The following is a 24357-nucleotide window of genomic DNA, read 5'->3' on the forward strand; positions in this document are numbered from 1 at the left end:
TCCGAAGCCAGGAGCCAGGAGCCAGGAGCTTCTTCCAGGTCTACGCGGGTGCAGGGGTCCAGGGACTTGGGCCATCTTCCCAGGCCATAGCAGAGAGCTGGATTAGGAGAGGAGCAGCCGGGACTAAAACCGGCGCCCATATGGGATGCTGGCGCTTCAGGCCAGTGCGTCAACCCACTGCACCACAGCGCCAACCCCTTAATTAACTCTTGAAATTTTTTTTTCCTTTGAGAACTAGACAGAGAGCTCTCTTTTGCTGGTTCAATCCTCTAAAGCCTGAAACGATCGGCGGAGAGTGGGGGGATCTAGAATGTGGCAGGAGGCTAGGCTGGGAGATGAAAACTCAGTTCAAGTCTCCCAAGCGGGTGGCAGGAATGCAAATAACTTGAGCCATCACCACTGTGTCCCATGCTCAACAACAGCAGGAAGCTCAGGCAGACGTGAAGCTGGCACTCCAACCCAGGCTCTCCAATGTGGGATGTGTGTCTTAACTGCTGGGCAAAACTTCCAACCAAGATGTGTGATCTCTTGAAGGAAGAATAAGGTAATGGCTGCATAACACTGTCGTCAGCAAACAAATGCCATAAACTGTACATTCTACTATGGCTAATGTTAGTTTAATATATGTGAATTTTACTGCAGTTCTAAAATGAATGGCAGAGATTTATGAAACTTAATAAATCACACTGCTTTACCAAGAACATTCTTAACTGCAACCTGCTTTAAAAAAAAAAAAAACAAATTGCATGCATGGAATTGGAAAACACAAATGAGTACTAGCACAGCTTGAAGTAACTGACTTAATTTTTGTTGTGACGCCAGCAGTTTTACCTACTACTGCCTTCTCACCATCACTGCAAAATCAACACAGGGAAAAAAGGCAAATAACATCTCACTGTTATGAAAATAAAAATGATTTCAGAAACCCCTAGAAAGAGTCCAGGAGACACTTAGGCTTCTCCAAACACACTCTGACCTCCTTCATTGTTCTTGGTCCTTCCCATTTCCATAAATGATGAAATCAGCTTTTCAATTTATATTCAGTTATACACACAACCCTCTTGAGATTTTTATCTGGAATCGTTTTGAATCATACATTCTCATGACATACCTAGCATTTATTTCAGTTGTCTTTAATCATTAATTCTGCCAGCAAGATTTTATAGTTCGATGTAGATTTTAAACATCTTTGTTTAGACTTATTCCCAGGTAGAGGTAAGCCTTTGGGTCAGCAATTAAAACACCGCTTGGCCGGGCTGGCGCTGTGGCGTAGCAGGAAAAGCTGCTGCCTGCAGTGGAACAGCAGCACCACATAGAATGCCAGCACTGCAGATGGTGGCTTAACCTGCTATACCACAGCACTGCCCCTAAATAAATCTTTTTTTTTTCCAAAAAAAGAAAGAAAGAAACAGCAGTAGCCATGTTATCAGTTAAGGAAAGGGACAGAAATGAATATAAAATGGCATTATCTCTTGCAGGCTTGTTCCAAAATAATACTGTTCCCCTTTTCTGTTCTCATCTTAGGGAAACTGGAAATACATAAAAGCATAAAGATAACAGTTGCTTGCATCCTCCTCTAATATCAGTTCTATAGGGGCCAGTGATAAGGTACAGCAGGTAAAATCACTGCCCATGACACCAGCATCCCACATGAGCACCAGTTCAAGTCTTAGCTGCTCCATTTCTGATCCAGCTCTCTGTTAATGAACCTGAGAAGGCAGCAAATGATGGCTTTGGCTTTGGCTTTGGCTTTGGCTCCTGCCACTGAGGTGGGAGACCTGGATGGAGTTCCTGGCTTTGGCCTGTCCCAGCCCCAGCCACTACAGCCATTTGAGGAGAAAACCAGCAGATGGAGGCACTCAGTTGTACATACGCTCTCTCCCCCTCTCTGTCTTTAACTGCCTTTCCAAATAAATAAATAAATCCTGAAGAAGTAATAAAAGGAAAAGAAAAGAATGAAGAATGCAAGACTTTCTCTGAAGCACCCTGCTATTAAAAGATTGCTTGAGGGGGCCAGCGCTGTGGCATAGTGAGTGGAGACACTGCCTGCAATGTCAGCACCCCATATGGGTGCTGGTTTGAGTCCTGGCTGCTTCACTTCCGATCCAGCTCTCTGCTATGGCCTGGGAAAACAGTAAAGGATAGCCTGAGTCCTTGAGTCCCTGTACCTGCGTGGAAGACCTGGAGGAAGCTCCTGGCTCCTGGCTTCAGCACAGCTCTGGCCTTTGCAGCCATTCAGGGAGTGAGCCAGTGGATAGAGAACCTCTCTTTCTCTCTCTGCCTCTGCCTCTCTGTAACTCTGCCTTTCAAATAAATAAATAAATCTTAAAAAAAAAAAAAAAAAGAGTATTTGAGGACTACATGCACCAATATCTGTAAGACCCACCCTATTATTGACACCAAATCTAGGTTCTGCATTATCTCCTCTGGCCTGTTTTTATAAGCACAGTCAGGATTAAGCAATGAGGTAGACAGAGTCCTCAACAGCACTGCTCTGAACCAGAGGAAGCTCACACGCATGGATATAATGGGTTTCTCTACTACCACTCACTCCTTAAAACAAGATAAATTACTTAAGAACAGAAGTTATTACGATAGGACAGAGACCAATAATAAGCAGATATCTAAGGAAATTTCTTAAGACACTGAAAATATAACCTCAAAAGCTGTGTTTCACATCTTTATGGTTGGCAAACAGCAAAGAATTGACTGACTAGTTGCTCCAGAGGCTAGGCAGAGGCATTAATCATTACATGTACTGGCGCTGCAATTAGCAGCTTTTTTTTTTTTTAATTTATTTATTTGAAAGGCAGAGTTACAGAGAGAGAGGGAGGGAGGGAGGGAGGGAGGGAAGGAGGGAGGGAGGGAGGTGTCTTCCATCAGCTGGTTCACTCCCCAACTGGCCACAATGGCCGTAGCTGCACCAATCTGAAGCCAGGAGCCAGGAGCTTCTTCTGGGTCCCCCTACGCGGGTGCAGGGGCCCAAGGACTGAGACCATCTTCTACTGCTTTCCCAAGCCATAGCAGAGAGCTGGATCAGAAGAGGAGCAGCCAAAATGATAGCTAAAAAAGTAAAAAAAAAAAAAAAAAAAGAAGAAGAAGAGGAGCAGCCAGGATACAAACTGGCACCCGTATGGGATGCTGGTACTGCAGGCTTTATCCACCACGCCACAGCGCCAGCCCCTAGCAGCTTTTAAAAAGCCAGGCTTTCTGTACTTGAGACATGAAATAACACATTAGGGCATATGAAAGACATATCAATAAGCATAAGTGACAATCACCCAACTAGGGAAATGCTTCCCAGGTTCTACTACACACCTAGAACCAAATCACCTTTCAGTGCAACAGTACACTATATAGGGGTGGCGCTGTGGCATAGCAGGTAAAGCTGCACCTGTGATGCCAGCATTCCATATGGGTGCCAGTTCATGTCCCAGCTGCTATGGCCTGAGAAAGCACTGGAGGATGGCACAAGTTCTTGGGCCCCTGCAACCACATGGGAGACCTGGAAGAAGCTCCTGGCTCCTGGCTTCCGATCAGCTCAGCTCTGGCTGCTGCGGCCAATTTGGAGAGAGAACCAGCGGATGGAAAACTCTCACTCTCTTTCTCTCTCTCTCTCTCTGCCTCTCCTTCTCTGTGTAATGCTAACTTCCAAATAAATAAATAAATCTTTTTTAAAAAAAAAAGTATAACATATATGCTGAAATAGAGTTTTAATTTAATTCTGCTCGTTTGACTTGAGAGTCTAAATAGAAGAATTACATGAAATAAGTAAAAAATTAATAAGACTGTCTGGTGCCATGGCTCACTTGGCTAATCCTCCGCCTGTAGTGCTGGCACCCCAGGTTCTAGTCCCAGTTGGGGCGCTGGGTACTAGTCCCAGTTGCTCCTCTTCCAGTCCAGCTCTCTGCTGTGGCCCGGGAGGGCAGCAGAGGATGGCCCAAGTGCTTGGGTCCCTGCACCCGCATGAGAGACTGGGAGGAAGTACCCAGCTCCTGGCTTTGGATTGGTGCAGTGCCAGCTGTAGCGGCCATTAGGGGAGTGAACTAACAGAAGGAACACCTTTCTCTCTGTCTCTCTCTGTCTATAACTCTATTTCTCTCTGACTGTCTAACTCTGCCTGGCAAAAAAAAAAAAAAAAATTACTGAGACTATTCATTCAACAAGTTACTGAGTCACTTCTGTCTTTGATGCTTTTTTTTAACACAGTTATGTACTCATCATAATACTGTATATGTGGCAACTAAGCAGTTTGATTTCAATTCTAAATATGCCATGTGTGTGGGCCATGAGATCTTGACATTAACTGTTCTGTGCTCTGATCGCCTCATTTGTAAAATGGGGGTCATAACAGGATCTCTGTGTTATTGTGATGATTAAATAAGATGAAGTAAAGCAACCAGAACAGTACCTCTCATAAAAGTTGAACAAATGTTAAATAACATTTAAAATTTAAAGTCAAATTCAGCACACAGGAGCTGCATATAAGGTGGGGCGATATACAGGCCTGAATATAGAAGCCCCCAGCATCACAATGCAGACACCAGAAGGGTAGGTTTAAAAAGGTACTAGGAGTCGAGGGCTAAATAATCAGTATATCAACCTTGTGAGTAACTGTGTTGTCTGCTTCAAATTTACAAATGCTCAGTGTCCTTATGGAGGAATGCATAAAAAAGATATTTGTGAATCAGATGATACCAATTTAAAGAGTCACTGAGTATCTGTTGGGTGTAAAAAAATCTATTAGTGAAAGTATTAGTCATACACACACTACAAAGACTATTCAGTAAAATATGGGCATAGCAGCTGGCATAACAATAAACTTTATAGTGCTTTGTAATGTAGGCAGCAAATAACCTATTCTTAAATGACCTAAGTGACTGTGCATGAACGGAGCATGCTGCTACCTCCTTCCCCAAGCAAGGTGCCCCAAAGTGATTCGCACTGCTCAAGCTCTATCTCACAGACAAGAGACAGTCTTAGGTTGTATTCACAATCTCTCCGAGTGGAATCAGAGGGAGCTGCCAGTCTACCACATTGGGAAGCTTACAGCATCCGGCACCATGGTACACAGACCATAAAGGACCTGACGAATGCCTCAGGCAGGGTTTTCTCCTACATGCCATATGGCACCAAGGGAATTCTGGGCATCTGACAATGGTCCTGCAGCGGGGGGGGGGGGGGGGGGGGGGGATTGGTGTTCACCAAATTACCCCTCTTTGCTGCCAAAGAACAATGGGACTTCAGTAATTTTCTCCTTTTAAAGCAAAAATAGATAGGGCATGACTTCAGTATTAGCAAATGTCAGGACCACTCCAATCCACAGCAGCAATGTGGGCTTGTCAGCACCGCTCCCTGCCTTCGCCAGAGACTGCCACTAACCCCATTCAGCTGTCTGAAAATGAGAGTCGCAGATGACAGTCTGCAATACTCCCCCTCAACTGGAAAAAAAATAAAAACAAAAAGCCTCAAATGCATGTCTGCTTTCCATAATACAAAGGAACTACTGCCCAGTAAACTCACTGAATTTACGAGAAGGCACTTAGTAAGCTCCCTAACACAGAATACACTCAGAAAATGTGTTCCACAGTCACTGAATGAGCATGTACACCATGTAAGTTCTATGTTCACTACAGGATTGTCCTGACAATTTTTCAATACACTCTCTCAGTCCTTACGGAAGATGAAAAACACTTCACTAGTTTTTCCATTCCAGGCAATCTGTTAAAGGAAACGAACATTACTTGTAAACAGACTCCAATCTATCAGAAGGGTAAATTAAAAATATACTTGCATATGTTGGATACAAATTTAAAACCATTCGTCGGATTCTTGTTCTAGCAAAATTCTGATGACTGGCCACATAACTTGAGCTTAAAATGAATCTTTACAATCTAGCTTCTTCCAGTTAAATAATAAATGCATATAGATCTTTAGCATTTATTAGTTATACATGTTTAGGAATATCTCAAATTATGTTTTCATGTTCCATCTCTTTGAACAGAAATTACTAACTTGCTTCTCTATTTTTTGTTCCTGAAACAGCCCTACTGGGACAGGCATTTAGCCTAGCAATTAAGATGCCAATTAAGACGCCCACATCTCCCACATCAGAGTACTTGGGTTTCATTTCTGGTTCTGGCTCCTGTCTCCAGCTTCCTGCTAATAACACAGACCCTGGGAAGCAAATGGTGATGGCTCAACTATCTGGGCTTGTGCCACCCATGTGGGACACCTGTATTCAGTTCCCAGCCATTGCAGACATGTGGAGAGCAAACCAGATGGCAGCTCTCTCTGCATGTCTCTTCCTCTCTCTCTGCCTCTCAAATAAATGCATACATACATACACACATATATACATTAAAAAAGAAATACCCCTAATGGTGATAAGAAAAATGCTCCTGCATTATTTGTCTTGACATCTTTTCCAGCAAAGGACTTATGTCACACAGAATATACTAGCTCTAGCCAATCTAATGACAAATTTGGAGAAAAAAGAATTCAATACCTGTGTCATATACATCCTGCCATGGGAGATCTCAGTGTCCATTTATGAAAAAGAAAGTTATTGGGGCTGACGTGCTGTAGTAGGTAAAACTGCCATCTGCAATGCTGGCACCCCATATGGGCGCCAGTTTGTGTCCCAGCTATTCCAGTTCCAATCCAGTTCCCTGATAATGGCCTGGGAAAAACAGAGGATGAGCCAGATTTTTGAGTCCCCTGAAACCTACGTGGAAGACCCAGATGAAGCTATAGCTCCTGGCTTTGGCCCGGCCCAGCCTTGACTCTAGCAGCCACCTGGGGAGTGTAAACAGCAGATGGAAGATCTCTGTCTCTCCTTCTCTCTCTGCAACTCTTTCAAAAAATGAATGAATGAATAAATAAGTAAATAAATCAAGGAAGGAAGGAAGGAAGGAACAGAGGAAGGAGGGGGAGGGAAGGGAAGGGGAGGAAAAAGAAAGTTATGTACAAAGGTCCCTGGAGTTGGGTCGTGTATAAGTACATGGACCAAATAAGAGCTTGGGGAAGAGGGGAGGAGAGGGGAGGGTGCATTGTGGCAGTCACCACCTGCAACACTGGCATCCCATATGGGTGCTAGTTCACATCCCAGATGCTCCACTTCCAATTCAGCTCCCTGCTAATGTGCCTGGGAAAGCAGAATATAGCCTAAGTACTTAAGCCCCTGCCATCCACACAGGAGAACCAGATAAAGCTTCTGGCTTCAGCCTGGTCCAACGCTGGCTGTTGCAGGGATGGAAGATCGCACTCCCCTTCTCTGTTGCTCCCTCTCTCTCTAATTTCGATTTTGAAAATAAATAAATAAAATTTTTTTAAAGTTTTGTAAAAAAAACAAATAAGAACAATGAAATCTATAAACCTGTCTGAACCCAGGTTCAGAATCAATCCCAACACTGAGGACCAAGGAGAAGGGAGTAACTATTAGAATAGCAAATACAGCACCTTTCTGTATATAAAAAGTTTTGATGACCATCATGACTAGTAGAGAGATGGATAAAAAGGATAAAAAAAAAGATTACAAAGAAAAGTTGTAGGAATTTCTTTAATGTGGAAGACTAAACATTGCATACACCACGCACTCTGCATATACTCTGCTCACCTGTTCCCTCTACCTGGTATATGCCCTGCATTTTCTCAAAGGCTGATAAATCCCAAGTCATTTAGAACTTCCCTGACCCCAAATTTCAGCATCTGCCTATCTTTTGAATTTTGTTATACCTCTAACACACACCTATTACAGACTACACTAAAAATACATATATATTTAGGGTTTTCTTGAAGATTTATTTATTTATTTGAAAGAGTTACACACAGAGAGAAGAGAGACAGAGAGAGAAAGAGGTCTTCCATCTGATGCTTCACTCCCCAGTTGGCTGCAATGGCTGGAGCTGGGCCAATCCAAAGCCAGGAGCCAAGAGCTTCTTCCGGGTCTCCCATGCGGGTGCAGGGGTCCAAGGACTTGGGCCATCTTCTTACTGCTTTCCCAGGCCATAGCAAAGAGCTGGACCAGAAGTGGAGCACCCAGGTCTCGAACTGGCGCCCAGATAGGATGCTGGTGCTTCAGGCCAGGGCGTTAACCCACTGCGCCACAGTGCCAACACCTATATTTATGTTTAACTTTTATATCCATCAGATCATGAAAGATTATCACTTCCACAATGCCCAAAAATACACATCAGTAACTGGATGTCTTTCACTTTCATATCCTATCAATGCACAGAGCAGATGCCAGAATATGAGCGAAGAAAAAAATGTATATATAGTATTGGAGGATTTTTTTTTTTTTTTAGATTTTTTTTCTTTATTTAAAAGGCAGAGTTAGAGAGAGAAGAGGAGAGAAAGACAGAGAGATCTTCCATCTGCTGGTTCACTCCCCAAATGGCAACAATGGCCAGGGCTGGGCCAGGCTGAAGGCAGGAGTCCAAAGCTTCCTCCATGTCTCCCACATGGGTACAGGGGCTACCTTCCACTGATTTCCAAGGCACATCAGCAAGAAGCTGGATTAGAAGTGGAGCAGCTGGGCCTTGAACCAGCTGCCCAAGTAGAATGCCACTGTCACAGGCAGATGCTTAACCTGCACCAGGCCCTAAATATATAATTTTCTTTCCAGAGAGATCTTCAAAAGAAAATAAAAAGCCACATACCATACAAGGTCAAGAGTCACCTGCCTGGGAACTAGCTCTTGGGCTCCAGCCCTTGAATTCTAATAACTAAATTATTTCCTAGGAATCTGGAGAAGACTAGCATTTCCCAAAATGGTATCTGCTATTTTGCACAATGCTAACAAGACTCGCAAACTGCCAAAGTCAGGATTAAAATGAAGTTAAAATGGTTACTTTTCTGCAGAATTTTTGCAGAGCTTTAATATGTTAAGACATACTGCAAAGTTCCAAGATAAAACACCATTAGGAAGCCTTTAATAAACTAATTAGAGCAAGATCCTGAGTAGCGTTTGGAAAGTGCTTCAAAGAAGCTTTTTTTTGGGGGGGTCATTAGATTTATTTAGTACATTAGCTTAGCTTCTAACAAGCTCTTACCTGATATGTGTTGCAGGTAAAGATTCATACTGGCGTGACAAAAAGAGTTCCCTATGCTTCAATTGATGTTTCTGTTTATCAGTCAAGTCAGCCTCAACTGTTGTTTCAGATTCTTCCTCAATTTCTTCTGCACAAATAAAATTCAAAGAAATCATTATTACAAGGTATATGACCTAACTGGATGTTAAGACAAATCAACTCAACATTTCATTCAATACTTTATTTGAACTAATCTATTCTAAATTTATGTATTTGACTTGCCATTTCCATTACAAAATAATATTAAGTTATTAGAGCTCACAGGAAGAAGAAAAACTCCAACATAAAAATGGCAGATAGGGGCCAGCATGTGCACAGCAGGTTAAGCATCGGCTTTCAACAGCAGCATCCCACATCTGAGAGTCAATTTGAGTTCTGGCTGCTCCGTTTCTAACCCAGCTCCCTGTAAATGCACCTGGGAAGGCAGAGGATAATAGCCCAGATACTTGAGTCCCAGCCACTCACGTGTGTGATCCAGAGAGAGTTACACACACCTGGCTTCAACCTGGCCCAGCTCGGGCAGATGAGGAAATTGGAGGAGGAAACTAGCAAAAGAAGATCTCTCCCTCTCTTAAACTCTGCCTTTCAAATAAATAAATACGTCTATATTTAAAAAATCCCCAGGGCTGGCACTGTGGTACAGCAGGTTAAGCCACCCTCTACAGTGCCAGCGTCCCATACGGGCACCAGTTCAATTCCCAGCTGCTAAGCTTCCAAACCAACTCTCTGCTAATGCATCTGGGAAAGCAGTGGAAGATGCCCCAGGTCCTTGTGCCTCTGCACCCATGTGGAAGACCCAGAAGAAGCTCCTGGTTCCTGGCTTTGGCCTGGCCCAGCCAGGGTCATTGCAGCCTTTTGGAGAGTGAAACAGCAGATGGAACATCTCTCTCCTTTCTATCTGTAACTCTTTCAAATAGAAAAATCTTTAAAAAAAAAAAAAAAATCCCCTTGCTGAATGAAACTAATCTCTAAAATTACCCTAGCACACTCTTTAATATGGTAACATGAAAAGACCATAAAAGTTTACAGCAAGGAACAAGGTGCCACATACAAAGAAACTAGAATCACAATGGAATCTACTCATGAATAGCAAAACTGTAAGCTAAGATGGCAAAGCAATGCTATCCAACCTGGAATGCTATAGGAATCAACCTGTTTATCAAGTGTGACAACAGAATGAGGACATCCTTTCATTCCTTCAACCCGTTATTTATTAGGTGCCAAATCAGACACTATGCAAAGGATAGGGAATACTCAGGGAGCAAAACAGTCACTAAGAACAAAAAATTCAAAGTGTGGCTTTGAGGAAGCAAAGATGGCAGGAAGATTTTCTTTAACACTGTATTTAATAATCTTCTTAAAGAAACAACAAATATCATGAATAGACATATGCCCATGAATTTCAGATAGCATCAAAGACGGTACCACCTCTGGCACCACAGGGATTGCCTGCAGCCTACCTGGAGAGGACTGCGTGGACCCAGGAATGGCTGCTGTCAGGCCGGAGGGGCTAGGCTGGCTCCTCAGACAGCAAGTGCAGCCAAGAGAAAACCTGAAACATCCGGGTAATCCTTGGAGACCTTAACTTTCAGATACCAATGGGTGCCCCACACAGCAACTTATTCACAATTCTTATAAATTTCCTATTTTATGACTCAGGCCTACAAAAGGAATTTTATCAAACATGAATATAATCTCTTACTTGTGGCAATTTATTGTGAATTGTATGAAGACAGAGAATGGGCTAAATGTCAGATCTTTTCAACTTTCAAAATTCTGAATTAACAACAAACCTGAAAAATGAATTTAGAAAAACATGTAGCTCAAATAAGAAATGAGACAAATCTGAAATTCTTTGAAATTTTTTAATGAACTACTCAAAGAGAAATGCAGCACTAAAGGAGTCTAATAACACTTCACCGGTGGAGATCAGTAAACATACCACTGCACTGGCACTATTAGCACCAGCAAGTATCACACACAAAAGTATACTCTCTACCTAACTGGGATTTGACAAGTTGTTATCCTGTAAGACAAAGTTAACTAAATTCTAAAGGCTACCCTATAAAATTAAAACAGCAACAGCACTATAAAGAACGGTATTCGGCCAGCGCCGCGGCTCACAAGGCTAATCCTCCGAGTTGCGGAGCCGGCACACCGGGTTCTAGTCCCGGTCGGGGCGCCAGATTCTGTCCCAGTTGCCCCTCTTCCAGGCCAGCTCTCTGCTGTGGCCAGGGAGTGCAGTGGAGGATGGCCCAAGTACTTGGGCCCTGCACCCCATGGGAGACCAGGAGAAGTACCTGGCTCCTGCCATCGGGTGCGCCGGCAGCAGCGTGCTGGCCGCGGCGGCCATTGGAGGGTGAACCAATGGCAAAAGAAGACCTTTCTCTCTGTCTCTCTCTCTCACTGTCCACTCTGCCTGTCAATAAATAAATAAATAAATAAATAAATAACGGTATTAACCACCTTATATACCACTTGGTATCAGGTGAAAAGGACCAAAACCTCCGAAATCAAGCCAAATCAATACACAACCACCAAAAAACCCACAAGTATCTTTCATTAAAAGTTCACTAATGAAACAAAAAAAAATTTTTTTAACTTGCTGGTTTAAATTTAATTTACACATCTCTAAATTTACACTGATTTCCAAGCAGGCATGAATAAACAATTTTCATGTTACTAACATCCTGAAAACATTAAACAATAATGGCAAAAGAAGCACCAATGAAACTTGTAAAAGACCAAATACAACTATCACCATCAAAAATCATATACAGGAATGGGAATTTAGCCCAATGGTTAAAATATAGGTTAAGCAGGGCTGACGCTGTGGCACAGTGGGTAAAGCCGCTGACTGCAGTGCCAGCATCCCATATGGGCACCAGTTCCAGTCCTGGCTGCTCCACTTCCAATCCAGCTCTCAGCTATGGCCTGGGAAAGCAGTGGAAGATGGCCCGAGTCCTTGGAAATCTCCTTGGGAGACCTTGAAGAAGCTCCTGGCTCCTGGGTTCGGATAAGCTCAGCTTCAGCCATTGCAGCCACTTGGGGAGTGAAGCAGAGGATGGAAGACCTCTCTCTCTATCTCTACCTCTCTATAACTCTGCCTTTCAAATACATAAATAAATATTTTTTAAAAATTAACAAATAAATATATATGCATATATAAGACAAATAACAAATAAATATACATATATATACATACACACACACACACACATATATATAATATATATATATAGGCCTGGGTTCAGTAGCAGCATCTGACTCCAACACCAGTCTCTGGCTCCTAACTCCAGCTTCCTGCTCATGCAGATCCTGAGAGGCAGAGTGATGGACAGGGTCACTGGTATCCTGCCATTCACAGGAGAGACCTAGATTGAGTTACCACTTCCCAGCTTCAGTACTGGCCCTGAGCCAGCCACAGCCCAGCCTGGCTGTCGTGAGCATTTGGGGAGTCAATCAGCCATGAGAGCATGCGCTCCCTCTCACTTACTCTCTCCCCACCCAAATAAATTAATTAAAATGTAATTTTATTTTTTTTATTATTTATTTATTTATTTATTTTTTTGACAGGCAGAGTGGACAGTGAGAGAGAGAGACAGAGAGAAAGGTCTTCCTTTGCCGTTGGTTCACCCTCCAATGGCCGCCGCGGCCAGCGCGCTGCAGCCGGCGCACCGCGCTGATCCGATGGCAGGAGCCAGGAGCCAGGTGCTTTTCCTGGTCTCCCATGGGGTGCAGGGCCCAAGCACCTGGGCCATCCTCCACTGCACTCCCTGGCCACAGCAGAGAGCTGGCCTGGAAGAGCGGCAACCGGGACAGAATCCGGCGCCCGGACCGGGACTAGAACCCGGTGTGCCGGCGCCGCAAGGCGGAGGATTAGCCTAGTGAGCCGCGGCGCCGGCCTAAAATGTAATTTTAAAAAATAAAAAAACAACTGAAGGCCAGCATTCTGCCTCAGCTGGCTAAGCTATTTTCTGTGAGGCTGTGATCCCACTGCAGAGTATTGGTTCAAATCCCAGTTACTCCACTTCCAACCTAGCTCCCTACTAATGTACCTGGGAAAGCAGAGGATGATGGTCCAAGTGCTTGTGCCCCTGCTACCCAGATGGGAGAGGAAGATGGAGTTCCTGGCTTCTGGCTTCAGCCTGGCCCTGCCCTGGCTGTTTTGTCTATTTGGAAAACAAACCAGTGGATGGAAGATCTCCCTCTCCCCTCTCCCCTTTCCCTCTGTGTGTGTGTGTGTGTGTGTGAGATTCTGTCCTGGTTGCTCCACTTCCAGTCCAGCTCTCCGCTGTGGCCCGGGAAGGCAGTGGAGGATGGCCCAAGTGCTTGGGCCCTGCACCCACATGGGAGACCAGGAGGAAGTATGTGGCTCCTGGCTTCGGATTGGCGCAGCATGCCGGCCACAGCAGCCATTTGAGGGGTGAATCAACAGAAAAAGGAAGACCTTTCTCTCTCTCTCTCTGCCTGTCAAAAAAAAAAAAAAAAAAAAAAAAAAAAAAAAAAAACAGACTTACTGCCCAAAGGACTCTATTTTTCCCATTTTGTATGTGTGGTTTCCAAAATTCTTCATTCAAGATCTAACACTGAGTGGATGGAAGACTATGCTTCAGTCACACCTCAATTCAAAGTCTGGTTCTGTAACTGCCTAATTTTGTGACCTTAGGTAATTTATTTACCGGCTGTAATCGCAATTTCTTCATCTATAAAAGACATGCATAATTTCTTCTTCATAATGTTACTGTATTAAGAAAATGCATATTAGGCATAGTGCCTAATAGTGTAAAAACAAACAAACAAAAAGGCTATTGCCATAAATTAACTCTGATTTCCTTTGACATTCAGAAAACTATTCCTATGCCCTAAAATGATGGTTCTTAATTAAGAAGGCAAATCATATTAAAATTAAACAAGTTAGTATTTTGTTGTCATTTTTTTGTAAACAAATCAGAACAGATATCCAGAGCCACCCCAGCAAATCCAGATTTAGAAGGTCTGGGAAAATCACAGCAGTTCAGAGTCACTTAAGAATCATTATCATGAGCACTAGCCAGAAAACATTCTCTTTTCTTTGAATGGCAGAGTTACAGACAGACAGAGGCAGAGAGAGAGACAAAGAGGTCCTCATCCACTGGTTCACTCCCCAAATGGCTGCAACAGCTGGAGCCTTACTGATCTGGAGCCAGGAGCCAGGAGCTTACTCTCGTCTCCCATGCAGGTAGAGCAGCCCAAGCACTTGGGCCACCTTCTACTGCTTTCCCAGACCATAGCAGAGAGCTGGATCAGAAATGGCATAACCGTGACTTGAACCGGCACCCATATGGGATGCCGGCACTGCAGGTGTTAGTTTTACCCGGTACGCCATAGTGCTGGGCCCCAGAAAACATTCTTCTGGTAGAACATCTTTGTCAGCAGTTCTCAAGCTTCTCAGTCTGAAGACTTCCTTACATAGCCAAGTCCTAATGAGTGCCTCAAGAGTTTCTGTCTCTGAGGTTCTATCTACCAATATTTACTGTATCAGACATTAAAAACAGGAATTTTACAAACACAAGATATGACAGGCATACAATTAAAATAGCCCAAGAGTTACGCTATTATCATGTTGGCATATAGGTTCTAGGAAACTACAATATACTCCAGAGAGAATCAACAAAATAATTAAATGACAACTTATCATCACTATAAAAATTGTTCCAACTCCACAGACCTCTTTACTTTTAGAGTGTTTCAGGAAAAAAATAACCTATGCAAAATGTATCAAGTTTAACATGAAAAAAAAAAAAGAAGAAAAAAAAAACAAAGACTGGCTAAAGCAAGGCTTTTTTAATTTATCAGCTTTCAGAAACCTGTCACAGAAGTTTTATCTTCATATTGTGGCACACAGTGACTCATTAGCTGTTCTACAGCAAGTCAGGATCCCATCAGAAACTTAAGCTATTTATGCTTTACATTTATTCAAAGAACACTGCATCTGGCAAAGGCTGCTCAGTATTATAATATATTCAAAGTCCATCTGGAATTTTACACAGCCTTAATATGCTACCATGCAATTTTCCATCAAATAACAATTTTAAAACTTAAGAAACAAAATACAAGAATCAGAAATAACGAAATTATTTGGCTCTCCGTTTCACTACCAATAGAATAGCCAACATTTTCCTAAACCACAGCTTCAATTTCTTCTTTTACAAAAAGCCCTCACGAGCTTCCAACCACCATTCCATAAACACTAACCTCTTGTGGTTTATGGAATTCCTAACTGCTCTGCTACATGTTTCACCAGGACCCATGCGCTCTCTTCCTCCCTACTCCATAGCTGGGGTAAATGCCAATATGCTCTGAGGTTTCAGTAAGGAAGACATAAAGTCCTACCCTGATTAAGCCTACAGTTCATTCTGAATTTCAGAAAAGAACACATTACATACATTCAGATACTTTCAAGTAACACTTTATATAGCACACACCAGAATGCCACGGAGGCACCAGTAGAGGTGTCTGAAGAAACATGATCTATACTGTTGATAGGTGGGTCCCTGTCTTTAATGGTTTTTTTAAATTTTTATTCATTTATTTTCATTTTATTTGAAAGGCGGAAAGACAGACAGATCTTCCATCCACTGGTTCATTCTGCAAATAGTCACCAACAGCCCAGCTTGGACCAGGCTGAAGCCAGAAGCCCGGATTTCAGGGATTTCATCTGCTGCCCTCAGGGTGTGCATCAGCAGGAAGCTGGATCTCGAAGGCTGACACTCTGATTAAGGAATGAGGGTGTCCTAAGCAGTGCCTTAACAGCTCCACCGAACGGTCCCTATCTTTAAATTAGAGAATACAACTTCAGGGTAAGGATGACAGAGGAACTAATTTTTTTAAGATTTATTTATTTATTTGAAAGGGAGAGTTACACAGAGAGAGAAGAGAGGCAGAGAGAGAGAGGTCTTCCATCCACTGGTTCACTCCCGAGTTAGCCACAATAGCCAGAACTGCACTGATCCCAAGCCAGGAGCCAGTAGCTTCTTCCAGTCTCCCACATGGGTGCAGGGGCCCAAGGACTTGTGCCATCTTCTACTGCTTTCTCAGTCCATAGCAGAGAGCAGTACTGGAAGTGGAGCAGCCAGGACTCGAACCAGCACCCATATGGGATTCTGACATTGGAGGCAGCAGCTTTACCTGATCACACCACAGTGCCGCCCCCAAAGATACTTTTTTACACATTGACTGTATTAATTTCTAATTTCCTGGCTTTTCCCTCCAGAGCCTACTGACTAAGTCAGATTTTAAAAAGGAGAGACCTTCATTTAGAGAACACTTCAATTCCAAACATAAGAACAGTTGGTCACCCTGGCTCTCATACTACCCACCCAAAGTGTTATGCTATGGTCTACCAAAAGAAAACCTGTGGCACCAGAACAGATAAAATTTTAAAAATGGAAAACACCAAGTCTAAACAAGAACCCAGGCTACCTGGAATTCTTATATATTAACAGAGGAAGTGAAAAGTAAGTTAAACTACGTTTGAAAACTTTTTGACAATATCTTACAATGGTAAATTTATACTCACCAAAAGAGCACCAATGATTTTACTCCTAGGTATTTTTCCCAAGAGAAATAAGGGCTTACGTACACGAAAAGATATGTACTGAATGCTCACAGCAGCTTTATTCACAGTAGCCAAAAACTAACTGCAAATAACCCAAATGTTCATCATTAGGAGGTGACACTAAACATGCAAAACTAACAGATGGGCATTGGCATTTGGCCTAGCAGTTAAGATACTCATAAAGACTCCCACATGCCATATTACAGTGTCTGCGTTGAATACCTGGCTCTGCCTTTTTTTTTTTTTTTTTTTTTTTTTTTTTTTTTTTTTTTGACAGGCAGAGTGGACAGTGAGAGAGAGAGAGAGAGAAAGGTCTTCCTTTGCCGCTGGTTCACCCTCCAATGGCCGCCGCGGCCAGCACACCACGCTGATCCAATGGCAGGAGCCAGGTACTTATCCTGGTCTCCCATGGGGTGCAGGGCCCAAGTACTTGGGCCATCCTCCACTGCACTGCTGGGCCACAGCAGAGAGCTGGCCTGGAAGAGGGGCAACCGGGACAGAATCCGGCGCCCTGACCGGGACTAGAACCCGGTGTGCCAGCACCGCAAGGCGGAGGATTAGGCTAGTGAGCCGCGGCACCGGCCTCTGGCTCTGCTTCTAACTCAGCTTCCTACTAATGTAGATCAGGAGAAGCAGATGTGATGGCTCAAATAATTGGGTTCCTCCCACCCACATGGGAAAGCTAGATTGAGTTCCTGGCTCTCAGCTTCTGCCTCTAGTCTCGGTCTGCTGCAGGCATTTGGGGAATGAATCAGCAAATGGGAGCTCTCTCTCTGTGCCTCTCAAATAAGTTAATTAGGCACTAGTGTTATGGCATAGTGGATAAAGCCATCTGCGACACGGGCATCCTATATGGGTGGCCAGGTTGTGTCCTGGCTGCTCCACTTTTGATCCAGCACCCTGCTAATAGCCTAGGAAAGGCAGCGGAAGATGGCCAAAGTATTTGCGCCCCTACCACCCACATGAATCTCCTGGCTCCTGGCTGTTATGGCCATTTGGGGAGTGAACCAGCAGATGGAAGACTTCTCTGTCTCTCCTTCTCTCTCTGTAACTCTGCCTTTCAAATAAATAAACAAATCTTAAAAAAAAGAAGAAGAAGGAGAAGGAGAAGGAGAAGGAGAAGGAGAAGGAGAAGGAGAAGGAGAAGAAGAAGAAGAAGAAGAAGAAGAAGAAGAAGAAGAAGAAGAAGAAGAAGAAGAAGAAGAAGAAGAAGAAGAAAGAATTTTGTCTGCTATCTCTCTATGTTTTAAAAAAATTAGAAAACAGAATTGAAAGCTAAGTTTATAGAAAGAAGAAAAGAAAGAAAGAGGGGCCACAGGCCAGTGCTGTGACATAGCAGGTAAAGATGCTGCCTGCAGCACTGGCATCTCATATGGATGCCAGTTTGGGTCCCAGCTGCTCCATTTCTGATCCAGCTCCCTGTTAATACACCTGGAAAAGCAGAAGATGCCCCAAATACTTGGGCCCCTGCACCCATGTGAGAGACCCAGATGAAGCTCCTAGTTCCTGGTTTCAGATTGACCTAGCTCCAGCTGTTGCAGCAATTTGGAAAGTGAACCACCAGATTGAAGATCTCTCTGTCTCTCTCTCTCTTCTCTCTCTGTCTCTAACTCTGCCTTTCAAATAAATAAATGAGAGAGAGGTGGAGAGGAGAGGGAGAGGGAGAGGGAGAGGGAGAGGGAGAGGGAGAGGGAGAGGGAGAGGAGAGGAGAGGAGAGGAGAGGAGAGGAGAGGAGAGGAGAGGGAGAGGGAGAGGGAGAGGGAGAGGGAGGGAGGGAGGGAGGGAGGGAGGGAGGGAGACCATCACTGTGGTGTAATGAGTTAAGCCACTACCTGTGACACCAGCATCCCAGAAGGGCACTGTTTCAAGACAGGACTGCTCCACTTCCCATTCAGCTCCCTGCTAATGCTTCTGGGAAAGCAGTGGAGGATCACCCAAGCGCTAGGACCCCCAAAACCAAGTGGAAGACCTATAAGAAGCTCCTGGCTTCGTCACTGCACAGTCCCAGCCCTTGCAGCCATTTGGGGAGTGAACAAGGAGACAGAAAAGTCTGTCTTTCCCTCTCTGTAACTGCAAGCAGGCAGGCAGGCAGGCAACAGATGAAAGCAGATATCAGAACAGTGATTACCTGAGGAGCAAGAAGGTGGATGGTAATAACAAGGAAAGGGCACAAAGAAAACTCTAATAGTGGGAAGTTTCCTATCTTGATACAAGTTAGAGGAATACAATTGCAAACACCTCCGAAAACTTACTGACCAACACATTCTGCTATCCACTGTATACTACCCCTAGATTTAAACATTTGAAAATGGAACTGAAAATAAATAATTTAAAAAGCAGACAAAATTACATAAATCAACAGTTTCCTCAACATCAGAACACTGGGCATCAGGCAATGATAAAAAGTGATCCCTACAGACAGGAATTAATGAGCTGGCCCTAACACTGGCTCTGCTTACTGCCTTGAGAAGGTTTCCAGGCAACAGTGCAGGGAGGGTAAACTGAGGCAAGGCGTGGCAGACTCCCTATACTGAGGAGGCAAAGCTGAGAGATTACTAGCAAGATGAAAGCAACGTGTCAGGCAACTGCATGTCAGAAAAGAGCTGAACAGAAAGGAAATGTGGAGGGGATCCACAGAAGGTGCCCCCGGAGTACAGGGCTACACTGTGCACATGTGACAGATTCTCAGAAGCACCGCACAGGAAACAGTCATCATGATGTAATGGAGGAACCGTGCCCAGCACTCACCCAGGCCTGTGAACTGTATTTGCTCTCAAACAGTCACACTGGAAAAACTCACAGTGCATGATAGACTGGGTGGAGTACACAGAAAGGCCTTCTCTCAATTATGTAGAATAATTAAGCCCCAGACTGAGCACTGCTCCATATCACTTAACAAATCACAAATGCAACGACCAAAAGACAGAGCTGTTTCCAAGTAACTATATCCCAGGACAAAGTTCACGATGATACACAGACACACACAATACAAAAAATTCAGGATGCAAAAAAGTAAAAAAGCATTTTGTCTACTATAAGCCTATTAAGAATGCCTAAAATTAAAGACTAACCACACTAAGTGTGGCCAAAGATGTAAAGAAACAAGCCAGAACTCTCCTCTACTGCTGAGAGGAATGTAAAATAGCACAACTGGCAGTCTCTTTAAAAATAACCTTCTATACACTAAGGATATTCCACTCTAACCCAAGAGATAAGAACACACATGTCCATACAAAGATTTGCACAGCAACGTTCATAGCAACTTTACTTGTAAAAGCCAAAAATGAAGCAAGTGAATGTCCATCAACGAACTGCTATATAGCCATACAATGAACAACTATTTAATAATAAAAAGGAATAAACAGGAGTAGGAACTAGGCCTAGCAATTAGGCCGCAGGTTAGGACACTGGCATCCCATATCAGCAGAGTGTGTGGGTTCAAATCCCAGCTCTAGGCCGGCGCCATGGCTCATTTGGTTAATCCTCCACCTGCGGCACCGGCATCCCATATGGGCGCCGGGTTCTAGTCCCGGTTGCTCCTCTTCCAGTCCAGCTCTCTGCTGTGGCCTGGGAGGGCAGTGGAGGATGGCCCAGGTGCTTGGGTCCCTGCACCCGCATGGGAGACCAGGAGGAAGCACCTGGTTCCTGGCTTCGGATCGGCACAGCGCGCTGGCCGTAGCGGCCATTTAGGGTGTGAACCAACGGAAGGAAGACCTTTCTCTCTGTCTCTCTCACTGCCAAACACTGCCTGTCATAAAAAAAGAAGAAGAACCATTGAGAAGTGTACCATATTCATGACTTGGCAGTCCAAATATCCTTAAGATCTCAATTGTCCCCCAGATTGACTGATGGATTCAATGCAATCTCGGTCAAACACCCAGCAGGCTTTCATAGAATGACAACTCTTCTAAAATGCATATGGAGATGTGAAGGATCTATAATATATATAAAACAACTCTAAAAAGGGAATCAAAGTTGGATGGCTGGGGCGGCATTGTGGGGCAGCCAGTTAGACTGCTGCTTCTGCCTCTCACATCAAAGTGCCTGAGATAGAATCCCAGCTACTCTGTGCTTCCTTTCGAGATTCCTGCCAGTGCACCTAGGAGGCAGCAGAGGATGCCCCAAGTACTTGGGTTCCTGCCACCCATGTGGGAGATACAGACGGAGTTCTTGGCTCTTGACTTCCTGGCCCAACCCTAGCTGTTGCAGTTTGGGAAATGAACAAATAAGCAGCAGCTTGCTCTTTCTGTCTCTTCCCTTCTGTCATTCTGCCATTCAAATAAATAACTAACTTTTTTAAAAACTGGAGGGCTAGTATTACTTGATCTAAAGAAGTATAAGGAGTGCAGGCGGCACTGTGGCATAGAGGGTAAGGCCACTGCCTGCAGTGCTGGCATCCCATATGGGCGCCACAAATACAAGGGCTGTCCCACTTCCAATCCAGCTCTCTGCTATGGCCTAGGAAAGCAGTGGAGGATGGCCCAAGTCTTTGGGCCCCTGCACCTATGTGGGAGACCCGGAAAAAACTCCTAGCTCCTGGCTTCAGATTGGCACAGCTCCGGCCACTGCAGCCGTTTGGGGAGTGGGCCAGCAGATGGAAGACCTCTCTCTCTACCTCTGCCTCTCTGTAACTCTGCCTTTCAAATAATAAGTAAATAAATCTTTTTTTTTTAATGAAGTATTAGAAGCTTACAATAATCAAAAGCATGTCTTTGGGGTCAGTGATGTGGCACAGTGGGTTAAGCTACTGTATGTAATCCCTATCATTACATATCAGAGCCCCAGTTCAAGTACTACAGGGTTAGAATTTAAAAAGAATGAATATAGGGACTGCGATTGTGGTATAGTGGGTTTAGCCACTGCCTGTGACTCCAGTATCCTATATCAGAACACTGGCTGGAGCCCCAGCTGCTCTGCTTCCCATCCAGCTCCCTGCTAATATGCGTGGAAAAGCAGTAGATGGAAAATGGCCCAAGTACTTGGGCCCCTGGACCCGGGTGGGAAACTTGGATGGATTTCCAGGCTGCTGGCTTCCACCCAGCCCAGCCCAGCACCAGCTGTTGTGGCCAGTTAGGGAAGGAACCAGTGGATGGAAGATTTCTCTCTTTCTCTCTCCTCTTTGTATAACTCTAACTTTCAAATAAATTTTTCAAATGTTTCAAATATTTCAAATTTTTTTTAAAGTCATGATTCAGCCAGCGCCGTGGCTCAATAGGCTAATCCTCCGCCTGCAGCACAGGCACCCCAGGTTCTAGTCCCAGTCGAGGCACCAGATTCTGTCCCGGTTGCTCCTCTTCCTGTCCAGCTCTCTGCTGTGGCCTGGGAGTGCAGTGGAGGATGCCCCAAGTGCTTGGGCCCTACACCCCATGGGAGAGCAGGAGAAGCACCTGGCTCCTGGCTTCACGTCAGCGCGGTGCGCCGACCGCAGCGGCCATTGGCGGGGTGAACCAACAGCAAAGGAAGACCTTTCTCTCTCTCTCTCTCTCTCACTGTCTACTCTGCCTGCCAAAAAATAAAAAAAATAAATGAATAGATAAAAAGTCATGATTCTAGGGGCCAGTGCTGTGGTGTAGTGGGTAAAGCCACCACCTGCAGTGCCGGAATCCCATATGGACGCTGGTTCGAGTCTTGGTTGCCCTACCTCTGATCCAGCTCTCTGTTATGGCCTGGGAAAGCAGTAGAATATAGCCCGGGCACCTGCATCCACATGGGAGGCCTGGAAGAAGTTCCAGGTTCCTGACTTTGGATTGGCCCAGCGTCGGCCACTGCTGACATTTGGGGAGCAAACCAGAAAATGAAAACGCTTCCCGCCCCCCCACCGCCTCTGCTTCTGTAACTTTGCCTTTCCAATGAATAAATAAATCTTTAAAAAACAAACCAAAAGAGAGAGTCATGATTCTGGCATGTTTTCCTGTCTTATTATAGTCATTTATGTGAAAAGTTAACGATTGTAAGGCAAGTTTCTTTTTTTTTAATATGTAAGCTTCTTTAAGAAATTGATTTATTTATTTGAAAAGCAGAGTATAGGGGTGGGAGGGTGGGGAGGTGGGGGTGGTTATGAGTTCCATCTTCCACCACTGGTTTACTTCCCAAAAGGCTACAACAGCAGGGGCTGCACCAATCCAAAGCCAGGAGCCAGGAACTCCAACAGGGTCATCCATGTGGGTGGCAAATGCTCTAACACTTGGCTCATCTTCCACTGTCTTCCCAGATGCATTAGCAGGGAGCTGGAGGAGAAGTGGAGCAGCTGAGACTCAAATGGGCACTCGGATATGGGATGCCAGCATTGCAGCCAGTGGCTTAACATGCTATGCCTCAACACTGGGACCGTAAGTTTCTTATAAAAACATTTCCAACTGTACAGAGTACTGAATCATCTGTAAACCACAACAAAAGGAATGGATTTGCTGCATCAACAATGAAAGCCCAGCAAAGGAGTCAACCATAATACACTTAATGACAGAAAGAACTGCACAAACACAGGAAGTAACTGCTTTTGTTTTCTCTAGGGATATCTTTTCAACACCTTAACCTTGAGTAACTTTCCAACCAGGTTAAAATAAATTCCTGTCAAGATACAGTTTCACCACATGAATAACCACCGCTCTCAACTGTTTTGAACAGCTAGTTTTTTTGGAACCTTCTACAAAGACTCAAATCCCAGTAATAAGAAATAATCAGGGCCACCTTTGTGGTATAGCGGGTTAGGCAGCAGTTTGCCACACCCAGCAGTTTTGCTTTTGATTCAGCTCTGTGCTAACGCAGAAGATGGCCCAAGTGGGAGATCCAGATGGAGTTTCAGACTCCTGGCTTTGGCCTGTCCTAGACCTGGCGGTTGCGACCAGCTGGGGAATGAACCAAAGAATGGAAGTTGGTTTGTGTCTCTTTGTGTCTCTCCCTCTCTCTGTCTCTCTGCCTTCCAAATAAATACATCTTTAAAAATAATAAATAAAAGGCCGGCGCCACAGCTCAACAGGCTAATCCTCCGCCTTGCGGGGCACCAGCACACCAGGTTCTAGTCCCGGTCGGGGCACCGGATTCTGTCCTGGTTGACCCTCTTCCAGGCCAGCTCTCTGCTATGGCCCGGGAGTGCAGTGGAGGATGGCCCAAGTCCTTGGGCCCTGCACCCCATGGGAGACCAGGAGAAGTATCTGGCTCCTGCCTTCAAATCAGCGCGGTGCGCCAGCCGCAGCGCGCCAGCCGCAGCGCAGCGGCCATTGGAGGGTGAACCAACCGCAAAGGAAGACCTTTCTCTCTCTCTCTCTCTCTCTCTCTCACTGTCCACTCTGCCTGTCACACACACACACACACACACACACACACACACACACAAAATAATAATAAATAAAGCCGGCGCCGCGGCTCACTAGGCTAATCCTCCGCCTTGCAGCGCCGGCACAACCGGGTTCTAGTCCCGGTCGGGGTGCCGGATTCTGTCCCGGTTGCCCCTCTTCCAGGACAGCTCTCTGCTGTGGCCAGGGAGTGCAGTGGAGGATGGCCCAAGTGTTTGGGCTCTGCACCCCATGGGAGACCAGGAGAAGCACCTGGCTCCTGCCATCGGATCAGCGCAGTGCGCCGGCCACATCGCACCGGCCGCGGCGGCTATTGGAGGATGAACCAACGGTAATAGATAAATAAATAAAAGAAAATTATTCCAGAGG

At 44.8% G+C, this 24357-nt stretch overlaps 1 protein-coding gene across 11 annotated transcripts in view; it reads right to left on the reverse strand.

The window, feature by feature from the left end:
- MTA3 (metastasis associated 1 family member 3) overlaps positions 1-24357 on the reverse strand; it is a 218359-nt gene that overhangs the window by 92689 nt on the left and 101313 nt on the right. For all 11 annotated transcript variants that reach the window (XR_011386670.1, XR_011386669.1, XM_070069204.1 and 8 more), the window contains exon 4: positions 9057-9183. Coding sequence is in view for 9 of the 11 variants with exons in the window: in XM_070069204.1 (XP_069925305.1) it covers positions 9057-9183 (127 nt within the window). In the remaining 2 variants the exon portion in view is untranslated. The remainder of the gene's footprint in view (positions 1-9056; positions 9184-24357) is intronic.

This window comes from Oryctolagus cuniculus, chromosome 2 (genome assembly GCF_964237555.1).
Source record: "Oryctolagus cuniculus chromosome 2, mOryCun1.1, whole genome shotgun sequence".
Classification (NCBI taxonomy): Eukaryota; Metazoa; Chordata; class Mammalia; order Lagomorpha; family Leporidae; genus Oryctolagus; species Oryctolagus cuniculus.